The following is a 21,115-nucleotide window of genomic DNA, read 5'->3' on the forward strand; positions in this document are numbered from 1 at the left end:
GCCCAGGGAGGGGCCCCGACCGGGAATCGAACCCGGGTCTCTGCAGTGACAGTGCAGTGTATTTTCCCCTGGACCACCGGGGGCTCCCACATGACAACTAATGGACCTAACACTACTGCTGCCAGCCCAGGTTGTTCCACGCACTCAAGTTATCTTCTGTGCCCTGCATGCTTTGTGCTTTATTTTATTCCAAATGGATTTAGATGGATTTAGACTCATCCTCTAGACTTCCTGTTGTGCCCCCTACCAATGCTAAGCTCAGTTTAACTTAACACTGTTAAACCTCAAAAGACTCTGAATGGGTTATTGGTATGATTAAAGCTAGGGAGGTGAAATTTCAGTATCTGCTCAGCTAAATCTAAATGTATGTTTGAGCAAGACAAAATGCTGACTTAGTGGACAGCACCACATTTTTCCATTCTCTTAAATGCCTGGTTTGAGATCGCTATCCAGGTAGTCCATAAAGGTGGTTTGAGAGGAAATACCCCCATAATAGGTTTAATTCAATTTTAAAATAGATGCTTGAGAAACATGTTGTTTCTTTTGATGTTTCTTTTGAAAAGTAGAGAGATTGAGGTCAACATTTTATTATTACCCCATTTCAGTGAGATGATTAGCTTCCTTACTGTATGAATATATTTATATTTATTTTGACCCATTGAATGATAGGTGAGATAAACCTCTGCTTAACTTCAAGGTACAGACGAGTTAGGTTTTTGGATATATATCTTGAAGTGGGATTTATTTTCTTAAGGAATGCCCATCTACAGCTGACTGTAGGAAGTGCCTAAATACAGAATTTATGCTTCAAGTCAAAAGTTTAGATGGATAAAATTAGGTGAGATGAAGCCTGCCCTAAATATTCTTTCCCTGGAGCTTCATTGGCAAACTAGCAGATGGCTTGAAGGTAGAGGAACTCTTATTTAATCTGTTGTTTGTGCCTGAGGTATTCTTGTATTCTGGAGAATCTGATTTCATGGGAGTTTGTATTAAAAAAATGCTGCTTGATTTGAGTGTGAGCATATTCCACCAGACAGCAACTAAAAGTATTCTGAGTATTTTGGATTGGAAAGGTATCCTTTCTAAACTTGTCAGCCAAGGGAATGTGGAATCATTTTAGTGTCTGTCACTGAACTTGGCAGAATAATTAAGTCTTCTCATCTAGCATTTTAGCATTTATTTATTTATAAATGCATCTTCATGTGTTTAATTGGTTTTAGTAAGCTAATTACACAAGTGCAGCATGGCAAGGAATTGATGTTGGTGATTATTGTTTTCTTTCATTTATTTTCCTTAAGCAGGTCGGATTGGCCTGAGTCTCAAGTCTAATGACAAACTTTGGCTAATTTCCTTGTCTAAGTAGATGTAGTTGATTTTCAAAGACCAAATTAATTAATGACCTTGGCTGTAGATCCTCCAAAAATTAGGAAAATAATACACTGAAATGTTTGATGCTTAAGAGAATGTAAGAGGCATACATTTATGATTGTTTATAGGAGAAAAAAAAAAGATCTTTGTCAGTCAATTTTCTTTGTGTCATGAAGTATGTTTTACTAAATTAAAGCACACCTTGCTTTCAAGCATAGCCTGTGGAGAGTTTTAGAATTGTATGTTCAGTGAGGCAGTTTGGCTCCTGATTGATGGATAAAGTACCCTTACCAGTGTCTTTGTTTCTGTTGGCACAGGGGATTTGAACTTGTTGCATCTTTTGACCGTGGTTCAGAACTATCCCAGGTAGTAATTTCAGTCCTGCAATGTGCCACAGAAATGAGCTTTTCATACTCTGTATTGTAGTGGTACCAGGTGTTCAGATGTCAGTTTTCTTTCTTGTTTCAGTTTAGTCCAGAGGGATTGTATGGGAATGAGTTCTTTATCCATGCTACTCTTGAAGATTTTGAGGTTCAGCTGCTCGTGTCTGGTTCATGTTTTTGCATTGATTTTTGTCGAAAACTAATCCATTTTACTTGAGCTTAGATGACTTCTCCACTTTATCTGTGAAGAGCTGCTTACTGAATTTGCTATGATACCAGACAGAGGTGTATGTTTTTCTTTTCCAGACGTTCTTTCAGTTTAGCATACAAACTACCATTTTTATGTAAAAGGCAAATATACAGTCAGTCTGAGGTTCAGTAAGATTGTTATTGTCCCTTCCTGAGGCTGAGACCGTGGGCATTTGGCTTGTATACTTTTGGTTTACAGTGATTGATCCACCTAGACCCACTGCTTATTGTCACCACAAACAGCATAAAGCACTGTAGGACGAATTGGAGTTAAGGAATTGCCTTGTGTGCCCTTTCATACCATCTTGTATCAAGTTGAAAAAAAATGAGACCAAGGCCATCTAGCCTGTTCTGATGAAATCAGGAGACATGTCAATGGCAAAAGACCTCTGTTAACCATCTGAAACAGGTTTGGGCTCTCAGAATCACAATATGGTTGTTAAAAGTTGGGACAGTCTCATGAAATCAGGATGCGATGATGTTATTAACAGAGATTAGTTTGGTAATATGTATGTTCAATGATGAACGATTAAACCTATACTAGTTTTTTACTTTGCAGTATCTGGTTTTCAAATGAATCTCGAGTTTCAATCTTGCAATATTGTGCCAGCATAATTTTTGGTAATAGGTATGAAAATGTATTGTTAGTGATGCTAGATTTGGCCAGACATCGTAAGTAACAATATTCAGGGTTTCCATGTCTAAGTATTTCACTGAATCGCTGTGAAGCTTTTTAAATAAGTTTGGGTTTTCCATGAAGAAAAGCCCTTACCTATCAGTTTCCATGTATGCAGTGGTTACAAATACTGTAGAAATCACAGGGGTTTTCTGCCATTCGTGCTGGGATGTCATGTTATTTCCTGTGTAAGGATGTATTAATAAACATAATCAAAAATGTCATGTCTCTGAGAGGCAGAGAGATTTTGTGCCTTTTATAAAGATTGGAAAAATTGACTATAAGTTTCATGAGCTTAATATATGACTAGATCCAGTTTTCAGTCTTAAAACTTTTGTTCTGCAGCTACCTGGATGTATATTGCATTTGGACTGGAAGTCCTTTTTGTACCTAAAATTCTGCATTTGGCCAAGTTCTCTAATGCCATAGTGTTCATAGCTTGGCATCTGTTAAATAGATGAAAATCTTTTAGGCCTCTTGAAATAGGTGTTCCTCAGTTTGTGTTAGCTGAGATGTATGTGCTACCAAGTGAACTGCTGAGTACAACTTGTAAGGCTTCATATAAACTGGCTTCAGGAGTAGGGATGCTGCTTCCTATGACCTGCTGGTTCAGCCAGAGGGGAGGTACCCAGGATGTGGATGAGACTTTAAAGATGCATCTCCTTTCTTTGAAAAAAAAAAAAAAAAAACAGTAACCATAAATTTGTAGATTGCCCAGAGCTGCAGGCATTATCAGCTTTCCTTTTAAAACTCATCTCTGTAAGGAATAGTTAAGAAATCAGAAGAATAAGGGAGAAAAAGTGATTGTGACTTAGTGGTTAGATTACATATGGGAAGTAGAGGAAACATGATTTTTTATTTCTGTGCCATTTGGAATTTCTGTATTTTTTTCAAGTAAGTATTCAATATTAAACATCTTGAAGCTAGGCCCCCTTTTTTCAGGATATTGTTCTTTCTCTGAAATGAGGGACTTGTTCTTTAAAATAAACGATCAAAACTTGGTCGACCTCGCTCTGAGTTGGCTAAAGCCTGTGAATCCTAAATGGTGGATATACATCCTCCAGAATTTCCAAGCATCAAGCAGCCACATTAGAGCTATCACCTGACTATGTTGCCCAGCATCTGTAAATTCCAGGCAAATGGCCAAATTTGTCCCTTTTTTGTTTGTTTGGTTGGTTGTTTTTTGTTTGTTTGTTTTTGTTTTTCCAGGACAGAATATTGAGGTGGGTAGGAGGAGTGTGGGGAGTAAATAGGGCTGTGTCTGGAGAAACCTGAACATCTGGCAACTTTACCTTAGATTATGGAGCTTCTCTGTGATGAAATACAAAATACAGTTAAGAGTTCCTTATTTTAAACAGAAGCCATTTCCCCATTTTTTTTAATTCTTGATGATGTTTCTGTTGTCAAGATTAGATTCAGATGAAGAGAAGGTTATTAACTGGAGAATCTCATTCTGATGCCATTGCAAGTGGAACTAATTTCAGTACATGAAATGTTGATAGCTTTCAGATATTTACATTTTTTATACTACTAAGATTTCTGTTTGGTTTATTTAAATCCTGTCACATTGCCACAATTAATTACTGGTATTTTTGCCTTGCAATTGAAGTGATCACAAGTGTATAACTTAGCTTCAAGCCGCTTTTAGCCAAAACATAATTTAATATCCAGCTGCTTTTCCCAACACCTCCCTCAAACACCAGAAAACATTTAGCTTTCCAGATCCATCTTTTGAAGCCAATAGCCATCAGCAGATTGAAGCGCAAACGTAAGTTTTGAGGCCCCACTCCCCAGATCAGGATTTTTTTGCACTTTTGAACTTCTAGATCACTAGCGTTTTTACCAAGAAAGTGTTGAAAACCCTTTACCCAGAAATGTTTCCATCTGAAGTGCAATCTCTGTCTAAATGGACCTTCCCTTTCTTCTTTTTGTTTTGAGGCTTGAAAACCTCAAGTCAACTGGTGCTGTTGCAAAATACAGCTATGTGGCAGTCTGAAAAAGCAGAGCCAAAACTCATGCTTGGAATACAATCATAATGAGAGGGGGAACAGTCATTATCTGTCTCTCTTCAAACATCTGTCATTTGCAGAAAGCATTTGTAGGTTTGCTTGTCATTCAATAGGTGATGCATTTCCCCCCCCCCCCAAGTCAGCATGGAACCTCCTGTATGTTGTGTCACACAGTGCTTAACTGCCTTGTTTTGATGAGGCATAAAAATGAGACTTCGGCTTTAGAACCTTAATGAGTTCTGAAGTTGATGTTGTAGTTGGTACATCATGTCTTGCTCCCCTGGAGCACAACTCAAGGAGGGTGGAAGGTATCTGGTGTTGTATGTTGTCCCTGTGCGAGGAGATGGGGAGCTATGGGATCAAGAAATTCACATGATCTCCTGAGCAATCCCTCCTCTTGTGCACCTCAGAGACTGTGTGTGCTGTCCAAACAGCCTATCAAGCATAAGCTCTGGAAAGATTCAGAGCAGGAGGCTAATTAGGTATTCCCAGGGGAACCTTTCTTTCTTCCTTGATTACAGAGAGAATGTAGGAATATAAGCTTTCAGGATACTGCATAGAGAAGAGAGATAATTTGTCTTATTAATATCTAAAATGTATGAATTAAAATATTTTGCATTCATAATTCCCACTGAGTGTAGTAGAATTGTTTTGTTAATGTTGGATGTTTAGCCCTTATAAGAAAAACGGTAACTTTGCTATTCATGTTTTAAACTTAATTACTCCAGGTCTTGCCATTGTAAATTTCTCTAATATACCCATCAAAATGTCTGATCCTTTGGCAGGTAGATATGTTATTTATTAAGAATAGTGGCAAAATAGCTTTCAAAAGAAAGTAGTGCATAATGTACAAGTGTGTTGCAAATTCTAGTAATTTAAAATACAAGTAGTTTGGAATATTAAGAGATTTCTCCAAGTGCAAAGTATTAGAATAGCCTTTTTCTTCTTACTGTAAAACTTCACTAGATGTCAGTGTGGAAAGTATTTTTGCTTAAATGCATTTTTGATGTAGAATGAAAAGTGTTAATTCATTTAACAAATGGAGATTTAGGGTGACACATACTAGAATTTGGTAGTAATTTATTTGTAGAAATGCAGTTTCAGAGCACCGAAAACCATTTTCATAAGTCACACTGAATTCTAAAAATTGTTTCTGTTCAAAAAGACAGTAAAAAGTCAAAATTTGTTTCAGTATTCAATAAATTTCTGAGGTATGTTCTGTAAATCAAAACAAAATTTTAAAACATAATTTAAATAATTTTTTTAGGGTTAAACCCAGCAGACTTCTTGGTATTGTTTTATATTCTTAATTATTTTCAGTGAGGAAAAATGTTAACATTTACTTTCTTGCTTTTGGGTTGTGGAAACTGAAGTTGTTTGTATGAGGGTAGCAAATATATTTTCACGTGTCTAAGACAGGGTTTAGGCATTAACTTACATACTTAGAGAAGAAAAAAAGCATATATATTTATACATATTTACCATTGAATAAGAAAAGTATTCCTAATCTCTAAGTATGCTTGTGCATTCTTTTAACTGTATTATGTGTTTATATTACACTTGAGGAATCAGACTATTCTGTGCCTACATGAGAAAGTTGATTGTTTTGGGGTTTTTGTGAGCATTTTTCGGTGTTATTTTATTGGATCATCAGTGCTTTTATTGAAGGTTTACTCTCTTGTGAGATAGTTAGACTTTCCCCTTTAAATGAATTCCTTTTGTTTCTGAACTGATACACCAGGTGAAAGATACTGGTTTAGGTACTGTATGTGCCTTTGGTTTCACTATATTGTTAAAGTGGAGTTAAGACCAGGAATAGTTTACAGATGAGCCTAATTAAACAGTCAGGGAGCATCTGAACACAGGTATTTCTGCTGAAGTACAGAACAAAAGAGGACACCCTCTCCAATGCTATTCTCTTTGCTAGTATAGCAGTGAAAAGATTAGGATGAGAGGAACACAGACTGCTTGCATGCTGGCTTCAGCAGCCAATTCACGATTTCTCTCTTGAAGTTACTTGCTTTGAACAGACATTTAAGTGACCTTTCTGTTTTTCAGAGTTAACACAAAGAGGATGATTCTGTGCAAAGCTTGGATGTGACTAAGGGAGCCATAAGGAAGAACTTAAAGTATACTTGCACTAATTTTCCAGCTTTAACATGCGTAGTTGGTACATAGCCATTAAAAAGCAGTATTTTATTTGAAAAATATGATTAAAAATGCAACTCTGCTTGAGTTGCATTCAGAAGTTGCATTTTGGATTATTTCAATGTATTAAGTATCTTCTTTTTAGAGGCCAAAAGATTTTTGCCTTTTCTTTTTAGTACAAAAAGGAACATTTTTTTGTACTGAATTTTACTGTGAAATTAAATCCATGCTAGCATATTCAGAACCAAGGTTTATGGAACTAATTTATGTTCTATAAATCAAATACATAAATGTGTACCTTTTCACCTGGATGTGAAAGCATACAAAAATTGATTAAATAATTGAGTATTTTCGTCTTAAAACTGAAAATTCTAGGATCCTTGTTAGTTTTGATGACCTTATATGTGGGAAATCTAGATACGCTTTAATGCTTGCTGAAGTATGGGATGGTTAGGTCATCATATTAGCCTTAAACTTAATTGCATTTCCCATGGTATTATCACATGAAAAAGGATGGCCCAGAGTTTGGGACTGTAGGTCTTTTTTTGATCAATCTGGGAGCAAGTAGAAGATTTGGATTTTGAGAGATCACTGGTGCACTGTGTACTGTAACTCTGGAAGCTGCTGCTGTAACAACATTTTATATTGCTCCTTTGGAAATGTCTGCGTCGATTTCTGTCAGAGGCTGGACGAGGTATTTTTTTTAACTGTCTGTACTCTATGCAGATCATAGGAAAGAGTCAAAGGACACAAAGCTAGGGTTTACATCTAGTCTCAACTGTCTCCCCACTCTTCATAAGTATTCCTATCCAGGTGATATCCTTGGTTCCTACCCTATGCAGTACAGAATCACGGAGTCATAGAATTGTTTGGGTTGGAAGGGACATTAAAGATTGTTCTGTTCCAGCTCCCAGCCATGGGCAGGAATAGTTTCAATTAGACCAGGTTTCTAAAAGTCCCATCCAACCTGGCTTTGAACACTTACAGGAATGGGGCATCCACAGCTTCTCTGGGCAGCCTGTTCCAGTGCCTCATCACCCTCACAGGGAAGAAAGTAGCCTTGTGTAAGTGTTGTTTGTGTATTAAATATTTTAAGTAAGGTAGTTAAAGGATTGTTGTGAATGAAGTTGAACAAAAATGGTGTGTTTTGCCTTGCCCTTCTCTGTTACCTAAGACTGTATGCCAGAGAGTTTGGCATAAGTATAGCCTTCATTATACATTACAACCTTTACAAGCTTTGTTCCTTTAATTTCTTAAGTAGAGTGGCACTCAGCTTGGCTGTAGTTTACGCTGCATTTCTTGAGTCCTGTCTACCGCTTCTCACTCTGCTCATAAACCAGAATTTAGAATATTTATGACACAGACTTTTGTAGCAATTTATGGGAGTCTTCTCGAGGAAGATTAAAGTTGACTGATCAGCAAGATTGCTGATTTTCCATGTAGAGGAGTTAGGCATATGATAAATGTTTTCAAATAAGATACTCTAGTGGGAGAGCTAGAACTGGTGATTCTGGTTTACTCTTAAGTTTAAAAAATTGGTGGGGAGAACAAATTGAAGAATTTCATATCAACAGTCATTTTGTGGAGTCTGTATTGTGAATACTGCAGGAAAATTGTGTCTCGTGTATTTATGCTAGTGTGAGCAGATGAAAAAATAAAAAGGCTTAATTCATGTTCATTAAATTCAGGCCATCATCTTCTCCCATTTCCAAAGTAAAAGCTGAAATCATTCTCAGTGGGATATTATTTTGTGGAGGATAGGATAGGAACAGAAACTCATGTTTTAGTAAAAATAACAAACTAGTTTTAGAGTAGAAACGTCTTCTGCCACTTTCTGGAAATACTAGAGGGAAAGTTTTGTAAGACTTCGGCATACAAATATTTGGTCAGTACATGCCAGTCTCTGGACACAAGTATACAATGTACTGCACAGACTTCCGTGAGAGGAGACTGTTAAAAGCACAGTCCTCCTCTCATGATGTGGTTGTCTCCTGACAGTTTCCTTGTGTAGTAACTGAAGCTATAATTTCAGGAGATGTAATATATTCAAGACTTGGTTTGCTCTAAAGCCCATGGCTACAAATAGTATGTGGACAAATAAATAATGATGGCTACAGCATAGAAAGACTGCTTGTGAAATTGGGCTGTTTAAGTCACAGATCGAGGTGTTTGTGTACTGGTATGTTACCCTGAAAATCAGAATGTGAATCAACTTGCTTCTCCTCTCTGAATGCTGAACAGGGGTGACACTGCTAATCTGCTTTGTATTCCTGTGTTTCATAGAGTCATAGAATAGTTTGAGTTGGAAGGGACTTTTAAAGGTCATCCAGACCAATCCCTTTGATGAACAAGGACATCTTCAACTCGATCAGGTTGCTCAGAGCTCAGTCCAACCTGATTTTGAGTGTTTCCAGGGATGGAGCATCCACCATCTCTGGGCAACCTGTGCCAGTGTCTCACCTTCCTCACTATAAAAAACTTCTTTCTTATACTTTGCCTAAATCTGTCCTATTTTAGTTTAAAACTATTAGCCCTTGTCCTATTGCTACAGGCATTGCTAAAAAGTTTGTCCCTGTCTTTCTTATAAGATCCCTGTAAGTACTGAAAGGCCACAATAAGGTTTCCCTGGAGCCTTCTCTTCTCCAGGCTGAACAACCCCAGTGCTCTCAGCCCATCCCCATAAGGAGAGGTATTTCATCCCTCTAAACTTCTAATGGGGATAGTGATGGTGTTCTTTGTGCTCCCTTGTGGAAGAGCTATCCTTTCCTTATCCTGGAGGTAACTTTAGTGACATTTACAAATTTCACAGTCACTGTCTGACTATATTATTTACTTCCGAGCCAAAATGAACTGTGGTCACTGAGGATCAATACAACATTGTTAGCTGGAGAATTTTTCTTAGTAACAGGACATTTAGGTTTATAACCAGAAATACTCGTGTCACAGACAAAAAAATTCCCTTTTTTGAAATGAGTGTACAGTTTCTCACACACTGCAGGAGTACCTGATTTGGTAGGGGCTTGCAAGCACCAGGTATTCCTGCTTTGCTATGTAATGATGCCCCTTGTCTGCACCCCAAGGTGCACTGTTTCTTCCACCTAGAAATTCTGTCTAGGTTCTAATTGAAAAACCGAAATGTCGGCCTTAAAATGAGAAGTGGCAGCCACATTTTAGAAGGTTTATAGGTAGTTACAGCCTCAAGTAGCTGCCTACAAAGATTTCTAAGAATATATCTGTGCTTAACATCTATTACTTTTATCCTTTTTTTTTTCTTTTAAAGTCAGTTTCTTTGGGAACCTTTTGAAATTAAGTAAGGTAGGTTTGAAGGAACAGTGGGAGTGTGAAATGGGCCAAAATTCTAATTTGTTCTTAAACCTTTTTTAAAATTTTTCTTGTGTTGCACTTGCCCTTGCCCTTTCAGTTGATGGAATATGAAATAAGCTTGTATAATGCAAGTAACTCTGAGAGTGTTTCATTCATTTTTGCTGCAAAAACTACACCTCAGAAAAAAAAGAAGTAAAGCCTTGAAAAATTGTATTTACAGTATTGGTTTCAAAACCTTACAGACAGCATCTCACGAATACTTGCATCAAGTATTTCAGTAGCCTTTCAGTAAGAATTTAATGTGAAGTTATGCTGTAATTATAGATGCACACATCTTTGAATTCCATATTTAGAGACAAAGTTTGAATTTAAATGCATTTTTAAGGAGCATCTGAGATTTTATCGAACAATGTGGAGTCCTCTAGTGTAAAGGGATATTGTTTTCTGTTCCCTCCTGCCACCTAAATGATGGTGCAGAGGACACTGTCAGGCTATTACGGCATTCGGGCTTTATCTGCTGCCCTCATCATATTTACTAATGCAGATTTGTATCCATAATTTAGTTGATTCATTTGCTAGTACATAGGTGAATACTTGTAGCTCATTTGGCAGTATGTGTGTTGGCATAGCAGTCATGGAAGCAAAACGTATGTGTTTGTATTTGGATCTTGCGGCAGATGTGTAATACAAAAGAGCTGCTGCTTTGGCACGGGCATTTCCCTGGCTATGCCCTCACTTTAAGTGTTCCCTTGTTATCATCTGTGATTGTGGCTTGTATTGATGATTATCTGCATTTTCAAAACGAAAATAGCATCGTTCTGTTTTCCTTTTTTTTTTTTTTTTGTTCTTGTGATGTTTCTAAAGTAGTGCAGCATCTCACAAACACAGTGGAAACAACACTTTATAATACAGTTTTTCTCAATTGCTATATTGATTCCTAAAGCAACTTAGAATCATAGAATCAGCCAGGTTGGAAAAGACCTCTGAGATCATCAAGTCCAACCCTTGATCCACTACCACCATGGTTACTAAACCATGGCACTAAGTGCCATATCCAGTCTCGCCTTAAAAACCTCTAGGGATGGAGAATCCACCACTTCCCTGAGCAGCCCATTCCAATGCCTGATTACCTCTCTGTAAAGAATTTCTTCCTAATATCCAACCTCAACCTCCCTGGCAGAGCTTAATCCCATGCCCTCTTGTGCTACTATTGCCTGCGAGAAGAGACCAGCACCTCGATATCCCTCCTGAACTGAGGGGCCCAGAACTGGACAGAGTACTCGAGGTGAGGCCTCACCAGAGCTGACTACAGGGGAAGAATCACTGCCCTGCTCCTGCTGGCCACAGTGTAACCTGTCTCTCTCCATTTAGTGGCTGAAAAGCAGAGATTTGCAATCAGGACATTAGAATGTGCCAGTGGATCAATTGCTCTGCAGAGTCAAGTATGTTTAAATTATTATGTGTGGTATGTATGTAGGGGACAAAGAATGTAATGATAAAAGCAAATGCATACTTACTCCTTTTTTCTTTTTTTTTTTTTTTTTTTGGGGGGGGTTGGGACTTGGAGCAAAAGAACATGTTCTGCAAAGTGGACTTAAGATGTGTATGTAGTTTGCCCTCAAATCAGGGTTTAACTAGTCTTAGTTAAACCACTTTAACTAGTGGTAAGGTAATTTGCCGAATAAAATTCTGGCATCTAAAGAAGCAGCAGTTTCTGTTCCTTTCACATTTACAGGACATTTTTTAAAAGAAATTTCAGCTAGCTTCCTTCATTTCTGCATTTTTGTTACTACTAAAGCTACAGCATCCAACTGGAATGCTGTGTTTCAGTTTTGCTAGTCATCTCCCTTTCTGCAGGCAGAGGAAAATAAAGACATGAGAAGGTAAGAAGACACATAGGGTTGGAAGGGAGAGGAAGCAGCAGTAACTTCACCACTTATTTGCCTTTACCTTACACAAATGTGGCCATGCAAACACCACACTTTAAACAAACACACTAAAAATTGATAAAATAGAATTTGATAATGGGGATAGTGAACTGTCTTTGTAAGTTGAATTCTGGCCGTGGTTAATTAGGTAAATGTGCTGCTCCAACCATGTTAGTTTGGGTGCCTCGTTATTAAATGAAGGAAAAATGTAGGATGAAATCAAACTATTTCTTCTTTACTTTCTGGAGCATTTATTTCCCCTTGTCCATATGTGCATTGCGAGAACACAAAGCATAACAAATAGTGTTTTCATTTAGTTGTGAATACAGTGAGGTCCATGATCACTCTTCTCTCTATGAAAGCAAGCTTCAAAGCCTGTCTGGCTGCTCAAAGACTTTGCATTTCTGCACGTGTGATGGATGAGTTTGTTGTTCTAATGAGGCATGGCCGTTGTTGGAGGTCATGGTCACAGGAGAGAGGCAATCCATCTTTAATGAGGGGCAGTTCTGCAGAGGCCTTGAATGCCAAGGCAGAGATGTAGCATTTCATTTTTTTATTTGATATAGAGGGCCAGTGCAGAGACACTATCTTATTTTACAAATTTTTTTTAATTATGAAGAAGGTGGGAGCTGTATCCGGTACAAGCATAAACCATTTTGGATATTTTGGCTTAGTTCCCAAGTGTAATGAGTCTGGAGGTTGCAAATGTGTGTATTTCTATGGCCAGATCGCTGATGAGATGGGGAAATCAAACCTCTGGCCACGCACAGATGGTGTTAGACTTGCCTGTCTGAGCATCCATCCTTAGGAACTGAGGTCTCACAGGCTGCATGCTAACTAGCAGGCAATGTCTGTAATCAAGGGGAACATTATGGCCTAGGGAAATTCTTCAGAAAAATTCCCATCAATACAGATAGTAGGTATGTATTTTAAGTACCTCTGATCATCTGAAGGTGGATCTTCTCATGGACCAGGCAAATTCTGACCAGGCAGATTCTGTTACATGTGTTCCCTCCTTTCTGTTTTCTAGACTGCTTATGGATGTTGTTTTTGATGAGGGTAACTGAGTCCTTGTCAGATGAGCCCAGGTCAAGAAGCAGCAAATTAAGAATAACAACTTTTCTTCACTGAATTTGTCATAGTTGGACTTGTGTACCAGGGATGTACAACTACACACATTACCAGTCTCCTTACACATCTGTTTTGTTTTTTAAGATCTAAAAATGAGATTGTTCTCTCATGGATTTATTTAGTATTTTAATGAATTTGCCTAAAGACTATGCCTAAATATTGTGTATGTGGCTGATGTCTGTTTGAGAAGAACATAAAACACTTTCTCTAAGTGTGAAGAATGCTAACTATCTTTTTCCCTTTTGCTTCTACTCTTGGGCCTGTGGGAGACAGATGTTACTTAGCAGAGGGAGGGATGAACATCGCTTCTTCTGGGCTCAGAAAAAGCTAAAATGTGAAATGCATCTGCTGTGGTTCATGTCTGTTCTTGGATTTGTTCTTTGAATAAACTTCTCTGAAATGTGGCAGGAATCACCAGCTCTGTCAGGACAGAATCAAAACTAGGAAAGAGCTGTGTGTTCACCAGAAAATTAAATACAACTCAGGCTTTGACTTTGAAAACCAGAATATATTGTATCCCTATTCACTGAACTCGACATTCAGGAGTTAAATATGTAATGTGATCACTCCTTTCTCTTTCTTGCACTTGTTTCATTTATTTAAGCTTTATTTAGTTTGACAGTTTCAAACTAAACAGATACAGATTTAAGTTTCTAAGTTAATGCAAGTGCAGGGCTATAGTTAAAAATGTACTTCCTTTTTGAGTTTAAAAGTTTGGCTGTTGACCTGTCTCTTTTCAGCCCAATTCTTGTGCTGTGCTTATCATTCTGGTATCTGAACAAATAAACTGATTTAGAGGAGAGGAGGGTTTGCATGTGCCAATATTTAGTATATTTTAAGATTTCTTTAAAAAAAATTCTTAACAGCAAGCGTTTTTGCTGTATTTTTGTTTGTCTTTCAGGTTGATCCAGCTTTGAAAGAAAAATTAAAACAGAACACTGTGACACTGGAATCTGAATATGAGGTAAAATAAATTTGTTGCTTGGGGCTCATAACCTTGGGTACCCTTGATTACCCTGGCCGCTGGTGGGTTGTATTTGTCCCTAACTAAAATTAGATCAGCCATCTGCCTTTGACTCGCTGATGTCCAATAAAAATAAGGTTTTTATGTAAAGAAAGGTTTTTGAACACACAGTGCTTCTTTCTGAACACAGCTTCACTTTGATGTCCAGATGCCAAGTACAGTGGTACAAATAAGTTCCAGTCTTTCTGTGGTTAACCTAGTTTATAAATGTAGAGCTGATGTTGGCCTTAGACAGAATGTGTGTATGCATATGTCAACACTTCTGCTGCATGAGTTTTGATGATCTTTAGACCAAATTACAGAACAACGTGCATGATGTGCTTCCTGTTATTTCTTGCCTCTGAAATGTATGTGCATCGTTCAAACAACTGTCATTCCTTTTATATGGTTTCAGAAAACTTTACAGATAAATATTTCACTCTTTCCTTAACATTGCATTTCCTTAGAACATTAGTGAGCTCCAAAATGTCTGTTCTGACCAGTTTAGTATCCAGAGTTTAATAAATCTTCATGTCTACAAAAAGCCATGTTAGAAAAACTGGAAAAAACCTCCCTTAAACCAGAAACAAAGGATAAAACTATTTAAAATAATTTTTAATGTTTTAAAATTAATTGAATCAAATGTCTTGCAAACACTTCATCTGTCTCTATGGTCCTTTTGCTGAACACAGGTCTTTGACTTTTCTTCCCATACCACATTCCTGTCACAAGCCTTTGAAGATCTTGATTGCACCCATTGCTCTCATGCTTAGGTGTCCAGAGGGCAGAACATGGTCTTGGTAATAAAACATTACTATTATATTACTCTTTTCTGATTTGTCTGAAATAAAAAGAAAACTTACCTAATGTATTTTCACATGCCTAATTTCACAAAATATCTGTCTACCTGCTAGTTTTTACCATTATTGAAAACACTTTTGGGCTGTCCCCCTGCTGTGAAGAACTATGGTTTTTGGTGTAGGGAATAAAAAGATGGAAAGTTCCAATGGAGATTCAAAACTTAAAAATCCATTAGGTTCTGATTGCTTCTGGGATTATTGTGTCTCTCACTTTCCATTCAATATACTGTAAGGCTGCTCTGATTTATTTATGTGGAAGAAAAAGTAAAAAGAACCACAAGCAGCAAAAGGAACCACTCCATCTCAAACTCCATACCTAACCTCAAAATCAACTTTCTGTATTCAGATATGCCTTACATTCTCTTCAGAAGATAAGTAAATAGTTGAAAGATAATATTTAAATAGCCATAATTGCATTTACTTTATGGATAAATCAATGGTAATAAAATACATCTGACATAACAATATATTACAAGCCTACTTGGATAAGGAGGCTCCTTTCTGATGGACAGCAATGAGAGAAGCCATCTTATTTTTTTCGTAATCTAAACTGCAGAGAGTTCCCAGACCAAGATTCTTCCAGAGTAGTGTTTGGGTGTTATAGAGGGCAGACCAGTTCAACGAATCAAGTGCATTTGTATTTTCCCATAATGAAAATAGATTTGGATTATTGTTTTGAACTCTAATATCAATATGGGAACCAACTTGCAAGCACTAGGCATATTAATTTCTATCTTCAGTGAGACTTGTGAAACTACCAGCAGTCCTGCCCATGCTTCGCAGTCCCACTCTGAGTGTGTGACAGTTTCAAGTCAATGTTACCTCTATGTTTTGGTGGACAGAATCCAACCAATCACTGAGTTACAGCTGACATTTAGGAGAGCAGTTTCTTGTGGACCCCATCTGTTTCAGACTAGGGGGTTTTCGAGTGGACTTTTTTTCCTTTCTGTATTTTTTTGACTTGTCCAAAATATACTTCTTAAGAACATCTTCTAATTCAATATCTAGGTCACAGTGAAGGATTACAGAGGTGGCTGTTACTAAATATGGTGTGATAAGAGATCAAGGGCAGTTAAAAAAAAAAGTTCCTGTTTTGATATGTAAAGCTTTATTTTAAAATATTATTAGCTTTGTATCGGCAGCTTTTACTGAGGATACCACACCAGCTCTTTTGAATCATGGTTGCCTGATACATGCAAATGTCCTTCGGCTCTCCCTAAGACTTTTAAAAATACCTTACAGAAATGTACATATTGAATACATACTGAATTCCTCTAGGATGTCATAATATCTTCTATTAGCGTACATATGCCCTTTTGGGTGTATTGCAAAAGATAAAGACATTTCTGGTGTTTCAGACAAGTTGAAGTCTTCTTTTTGTCTCCAGTGGGGGCAGGCGGTAGTGATGTAAAAAGTTGTAATCACAGACTTAATCAATTTACTGTGAAGAAATCAAAATGAAGACATTTTCTTACCTTCTAATTTACTAAATTATCTCTTCTCAAACTATACAAAATTTATTTCATGCAAGAGTGTTTCTGATCAGGATACTATTTTGAAGAAGGAAGAATTTACATGTGTAATTCATACTGCATTTCTTATATCTCAGATCTGTTAATAATGCCATTTATCTTGTGCGTTGGGATATGCCAGAGGAGCAAGCTACCTTTGCATGCATTCTCCAGTGTTTATGCATTCCTCTCACACACTTACATGTCCTCGTGTGACCAATTAGTCCTTGCTCTTCCCCTTTGCCTAATAAATCATGGCTCTGTCCACCAGTGACACTGGTACTAATGTGAATGTAGTTCTGCTGCTGAGCTGGGGCCTTGTAGAACACACTGAAAAATGTCAAGTGTTTGACCTGTGACAAAAGCATAGAGTATTTTATTTGAAAGCACAAAATACAGTTTGAAAAAGGGAGGTTAAAAAACCTGACTGAGTTAAAAACGTTCTTGTAGTTGTTTAATGATCACAGTACATTCCTACTCATTGGTTTAATGCAGTCTCAAAATAACATTCCTTATTCTAGCACTTGGTTTCTGTACTTCTGTGAAATTAATGGTTTAGTAAACACTAGAAAATATGGCCTCAGTTACATCTGACCCCAAAATATAGAATTGTTGTTTAAGGATTTTCTAGCAAATAAAAACATCCTTACGAATTTATTAACCTTTTACAATGGAAAAATCCTTTAAGTTTGAATCAAATATATGATATCCAGTGGGAACCAATAGCAAGTGAAAGTAGAGAAAAAATTTCATAATAAATAAAAATGTGAGGGATTGCTATGGAAACAGTAAACGAGAAGTTATAAAGTAGAGAAGGTTGACACAAGATGCTAAGGGCATCAGAGCTGTCTGGTACGTAAGGTGACAAGGATATGGATAACAGGATGGTGTTGCAGCAAACCAGGAATAAAATAATGAGGATTTGAAGTCATGAGTAACTATGTTGGTAAAGTAGCAACATTCAAGAGATATAACTAGGTGTTTTGGTTTTTTTTTTAATAGAAAAAAGTCCTTTTTATTTGAATCAGATGTATTTCCAAACTCCTTAATAACCAAACAAGATGTTATTTAACACCTACTAGAGTCTGATGGTTTATAACTGAGTTCTAAGAATATGCTTGGAAAACTTCAGTGGTTGTTGAAAATTTCAGTCTAATCATTCCTAAATGATGGTTCTCTGGGAATCATTACTGGGTAGGAAGGTGATGCTGTGAAGTGTTCTGTGAGATTTGAGATGCATCTAGGCAATAGTGAGTACTTTTTTCAGTATAAAGATATTACAGAAATTGTAAAATCATTACTAATGTGCAAGTGGCATGAAAGTATTGCAACAGTATATGTATGGCAAAGCAGGGACAGAGAGCTATTCATGTTGCTTGGTAAGCTGGGCCCATTAAATGTGCAAAGTACCTTTTAAAGTAGCCAAAGTTATTTATTTTTCAGGTCAGATCGGACTGTGTTATGGAAAGCAGCAACTCTGGAAAAGATTTAGGAGTCAGTGACTAAATAATTCAGCTTGATCTTCTCCTGTGATATTCAGTGTATGAATATAAAGAGGAATTGTAGATGTATGAACAGGTGATTTTACTTCTGAGTGGCACTGATGAAGCTGAAACACTGGTTCAGCTTTTGGTATCCATATTTTTAACAAGGCTTTAAGAATGAATTAGGTTGCAGAACAGACTGACTGTATTTAACTTAGGGTAGAGAAAAGACCTTAAATGAAACTTAAAGATTTAAATAATTGTAAAGATACCAAAAAGAATGTTGCTTACATATAAATACCTTCATAAGGAGAAAGTGATAGCTATTGAAAAATTTTTTATTGCAGAAACAATACTAAAAGTAGAAGTGAGGTCCATGATTGATAGATTGGAACATTATTTGAACACAACAGCGAGGAAAATGGGTCCTCTGTCTTTCAGAATACTAAAACTGTAAAACTTTTTGAAGTTTTCCTTTAATTGGTTGCAAGCTATTGGACTCAGCATGATATAATTGACTGTGAATGGTCATACCAGAGAATGCTGCTTTCTTGACTAAGTGAATAAACATTGATCAGGTTTTGTTCCTTTTAATTTGATAAATCACAAAAGTTCAACATCAACTCTGGACAGAAAATTTGTAATCATTTGTCCTGAGAATACAGCAAAAGTATTGTAATTGCAGTGTTAAAATATATATGGAGAAGAGTTCAAAAATTAGAAGCAGGTATATGGAGAGGTTTCTTGTGAATACAAGCTCTTTATTTATTGTCTTAAAAGAAGAATTTGAATAGGCTCTACTTAAAAATATTCAAGCCACTTAATGCTCATTTGACTTAACTTCAGGCATTGTGGTGCCAGCAGAATGGATGAAATTTCTTTTCAGGGAGTGACAGTGTAGTAGCATCGTAATTTTTATTATCTAATAGATGTGTCCAAGTATGTGGACAACAGGAGTACTCTAGAAAGAAAGTAATTCCTGAATGTAAGTAGGTGAAATTTGCAAGTGTCTTGTTGTTGTTGTTATCAGAACCTGAGGATTACTGATTTTGTTGTTAAGAATTAACAGATTAGTGTATTGAATTGATTTACTTTAGTGTCTGTGAAGATACTAGTGGCTAAATGCCTTGAGCTGTTTGAGAGCTGACAAAGATGTTAGGAAAGCATCCCTCCTGTTAGAACACTAACAGATACTGTTTTTCCCCGCTTTAGTCACTCCATTTCTTCCATGCTCTCTTCTTTCTTGCTGTATTACCCAGCCTAGACATTAGATTCCAGCTGCCCACCAGGTTGTGTTTGGGACAAGCTGAGTTTCTTGCATTTCAGTTTATTCACAGGTAAAATGGTCTAGATTGTTTTTATTTCACTGAGAGTGTTCAGCACTTAATGTTTTATAGAGAAAGACAAAACGGTGTTTTTCTGTCATTAATGGAAACTGCCACGGGAAAGGATTTTAGTTAAAACAGTTTATGTTAGGCATTTTATTCTGAGTGTATGTACAGTCCATAGCTAAGCTACAGTCTGGACCTTTTCTTCTTGACATCTCAAAAGTTTTGTGTTCAATGGTTCAGTATGTTTGAAGTATAAACTATGTTCATAGTTTTTCATAGAGAAATATAAGAAGGTGGAGTTTGGTGATGGGCATAGCACAGGAAGAGTTCTGGTGGAAAAGCCTTCTTGCAGGAAGAAAGAGAGCCTTCAAAGGAAAGTTCGCAGGGTATTGGTTTTTACTGGTCTTATTTCTAGAATTCATCTCAATTATTAGTCCTGTAAATTCTTTCCTGGTTGTCTCCTTGCACAGGATTTTCCGTAACTGTGAGCTGTTTCTTTCATATATATTACATTTGCACTTTTCTTATCCCATAAGAAGACACTGATTTTTCATAGATGAAAAACAAGGTGAGGTGATTAACAGTGCAGTCAGACAGCAAACATGATCAGGACACACAGATGCATATTATAAATAATCTCATCACCATTTCTACTCCCTCTTCTGCTTGTGTTTCCTGTATTTGTTTTTTTAATCCCAGAGGAACTGACCAACTCTTACCATGTTAGGGCCAACACTGTGTGGTCTCATTCACAAAAAACCCAAAAGTTTGAGTAGAGAGTATTATCCACACAGGATGACTGAATTCTTTAGTTTATTGTCCTGAGGGATGTTGCTAGCTTCTACCAGGCAGTATTGGGAATATTTTCTTATGCAGATGACTAGGTGGAAATGTTAAGCATTTCTGTCATAGTAATGGGCCCCCAGTGGGGAATTGTTGGATCTTTGGTATGAAATATCTGAAGCAACTTTAGTATAGTGTATGGGAGTTTACCTACACAGCTGAGGCTGTATTCATTCCTTTCCTAGGCCACCTCTAAGCAGGATACAGCAAAACAGATAGTTTTAAAAGAAGGTCTTGTCTCTGCAACCAGGCGAAATGACTTTTTTTCAAGAATATCCTCCAGTTTGCTTTTCTTACTTTTTAACTTTTTTTTTCTTGGCCAATTTCACAAACACTATCTGGGAAATCTTGTGACTGCCAGTGTACTTCCAGATGATGCCCACATGGACAATCATGTCTGAACGTGAGATGCTTTAAAAGGTTATTATTCAATTCTTGCATGTTCCTTTCTTCTCAAATTATTGTTACCTATCATTATTTAATGTTCAAACTATGCTATAAAATTCACCCTGCTATAGCAGGATACTGTCAGAGAGTGGGTCGATGCCTGTCCTAACAGGCTTTCTGATCACATAGAAAAGTTGAGATGTGAGATGCTCATGGAGGCTGACTGTGGGGTTTGCATACTTTTTAGCTAAATAATCAGACTTCTAAGAATTGAATGGAAAAGTTCCCAAATTCAACCCCAGACTTCATCATGTGCCTGGTAGGACTTCAGTTTTGCCCAGGTATAGCTGTTCAGAGAGGTTAAAAGGCTGAGGGAAATGCTGTTGGCAACTCAATATATAATAACCCCTCTTGTTGGTAGCATCTTCCCCTTAAGTCACTGGAGAGCCAGTGTCCCTCTCTGCCATCTTACAGCTCTAA

At 37.1% G+C, this 21,115-nt stretch overlaps 1 protein-coding gene across 1 annotated transcript in view; it reads left to right on the forward strand.

Annotated features, from left to right (window-relative positions):
- Positions 1-21,115, forward strand: part of LOC114055491 (cytochrome c oxidase assembly protein COX16 homolog, mitochondrial) — a 49,872-nt gene that overhangs the window by 18,682 nt on the left and 10,075 nt on the right. Inside the window, exon 3 of the mRNA XM_027879685.1 lies at positions 14,118-14,180. Within this exon, the coding sequence (XP_027735486.1) occupies positions 14,118-14,180 (63 nt within the window). The remainder of the gene's footprint in view (positions 1-14,117; positions 14,181-21,115) is intronic.

Source organism: Empidonax traillii, unplaced genomic scaffold (assembly GCF_003031625.1).
Source record: "Empidonax traillii isolate 1590-97213 ecotype Southwest subspecies unplaced genomic scaffold, ASM303162v1 scaffold56:size2478089, whole genome shotgun sequence".
Classification (NCBI taxonomy): domain Eukaryota; kingdom Metazoa; phylum Chordata; class Aves; order Passeriformes; family Tyrannidae; genus Empidonax; species Empidonax traillii.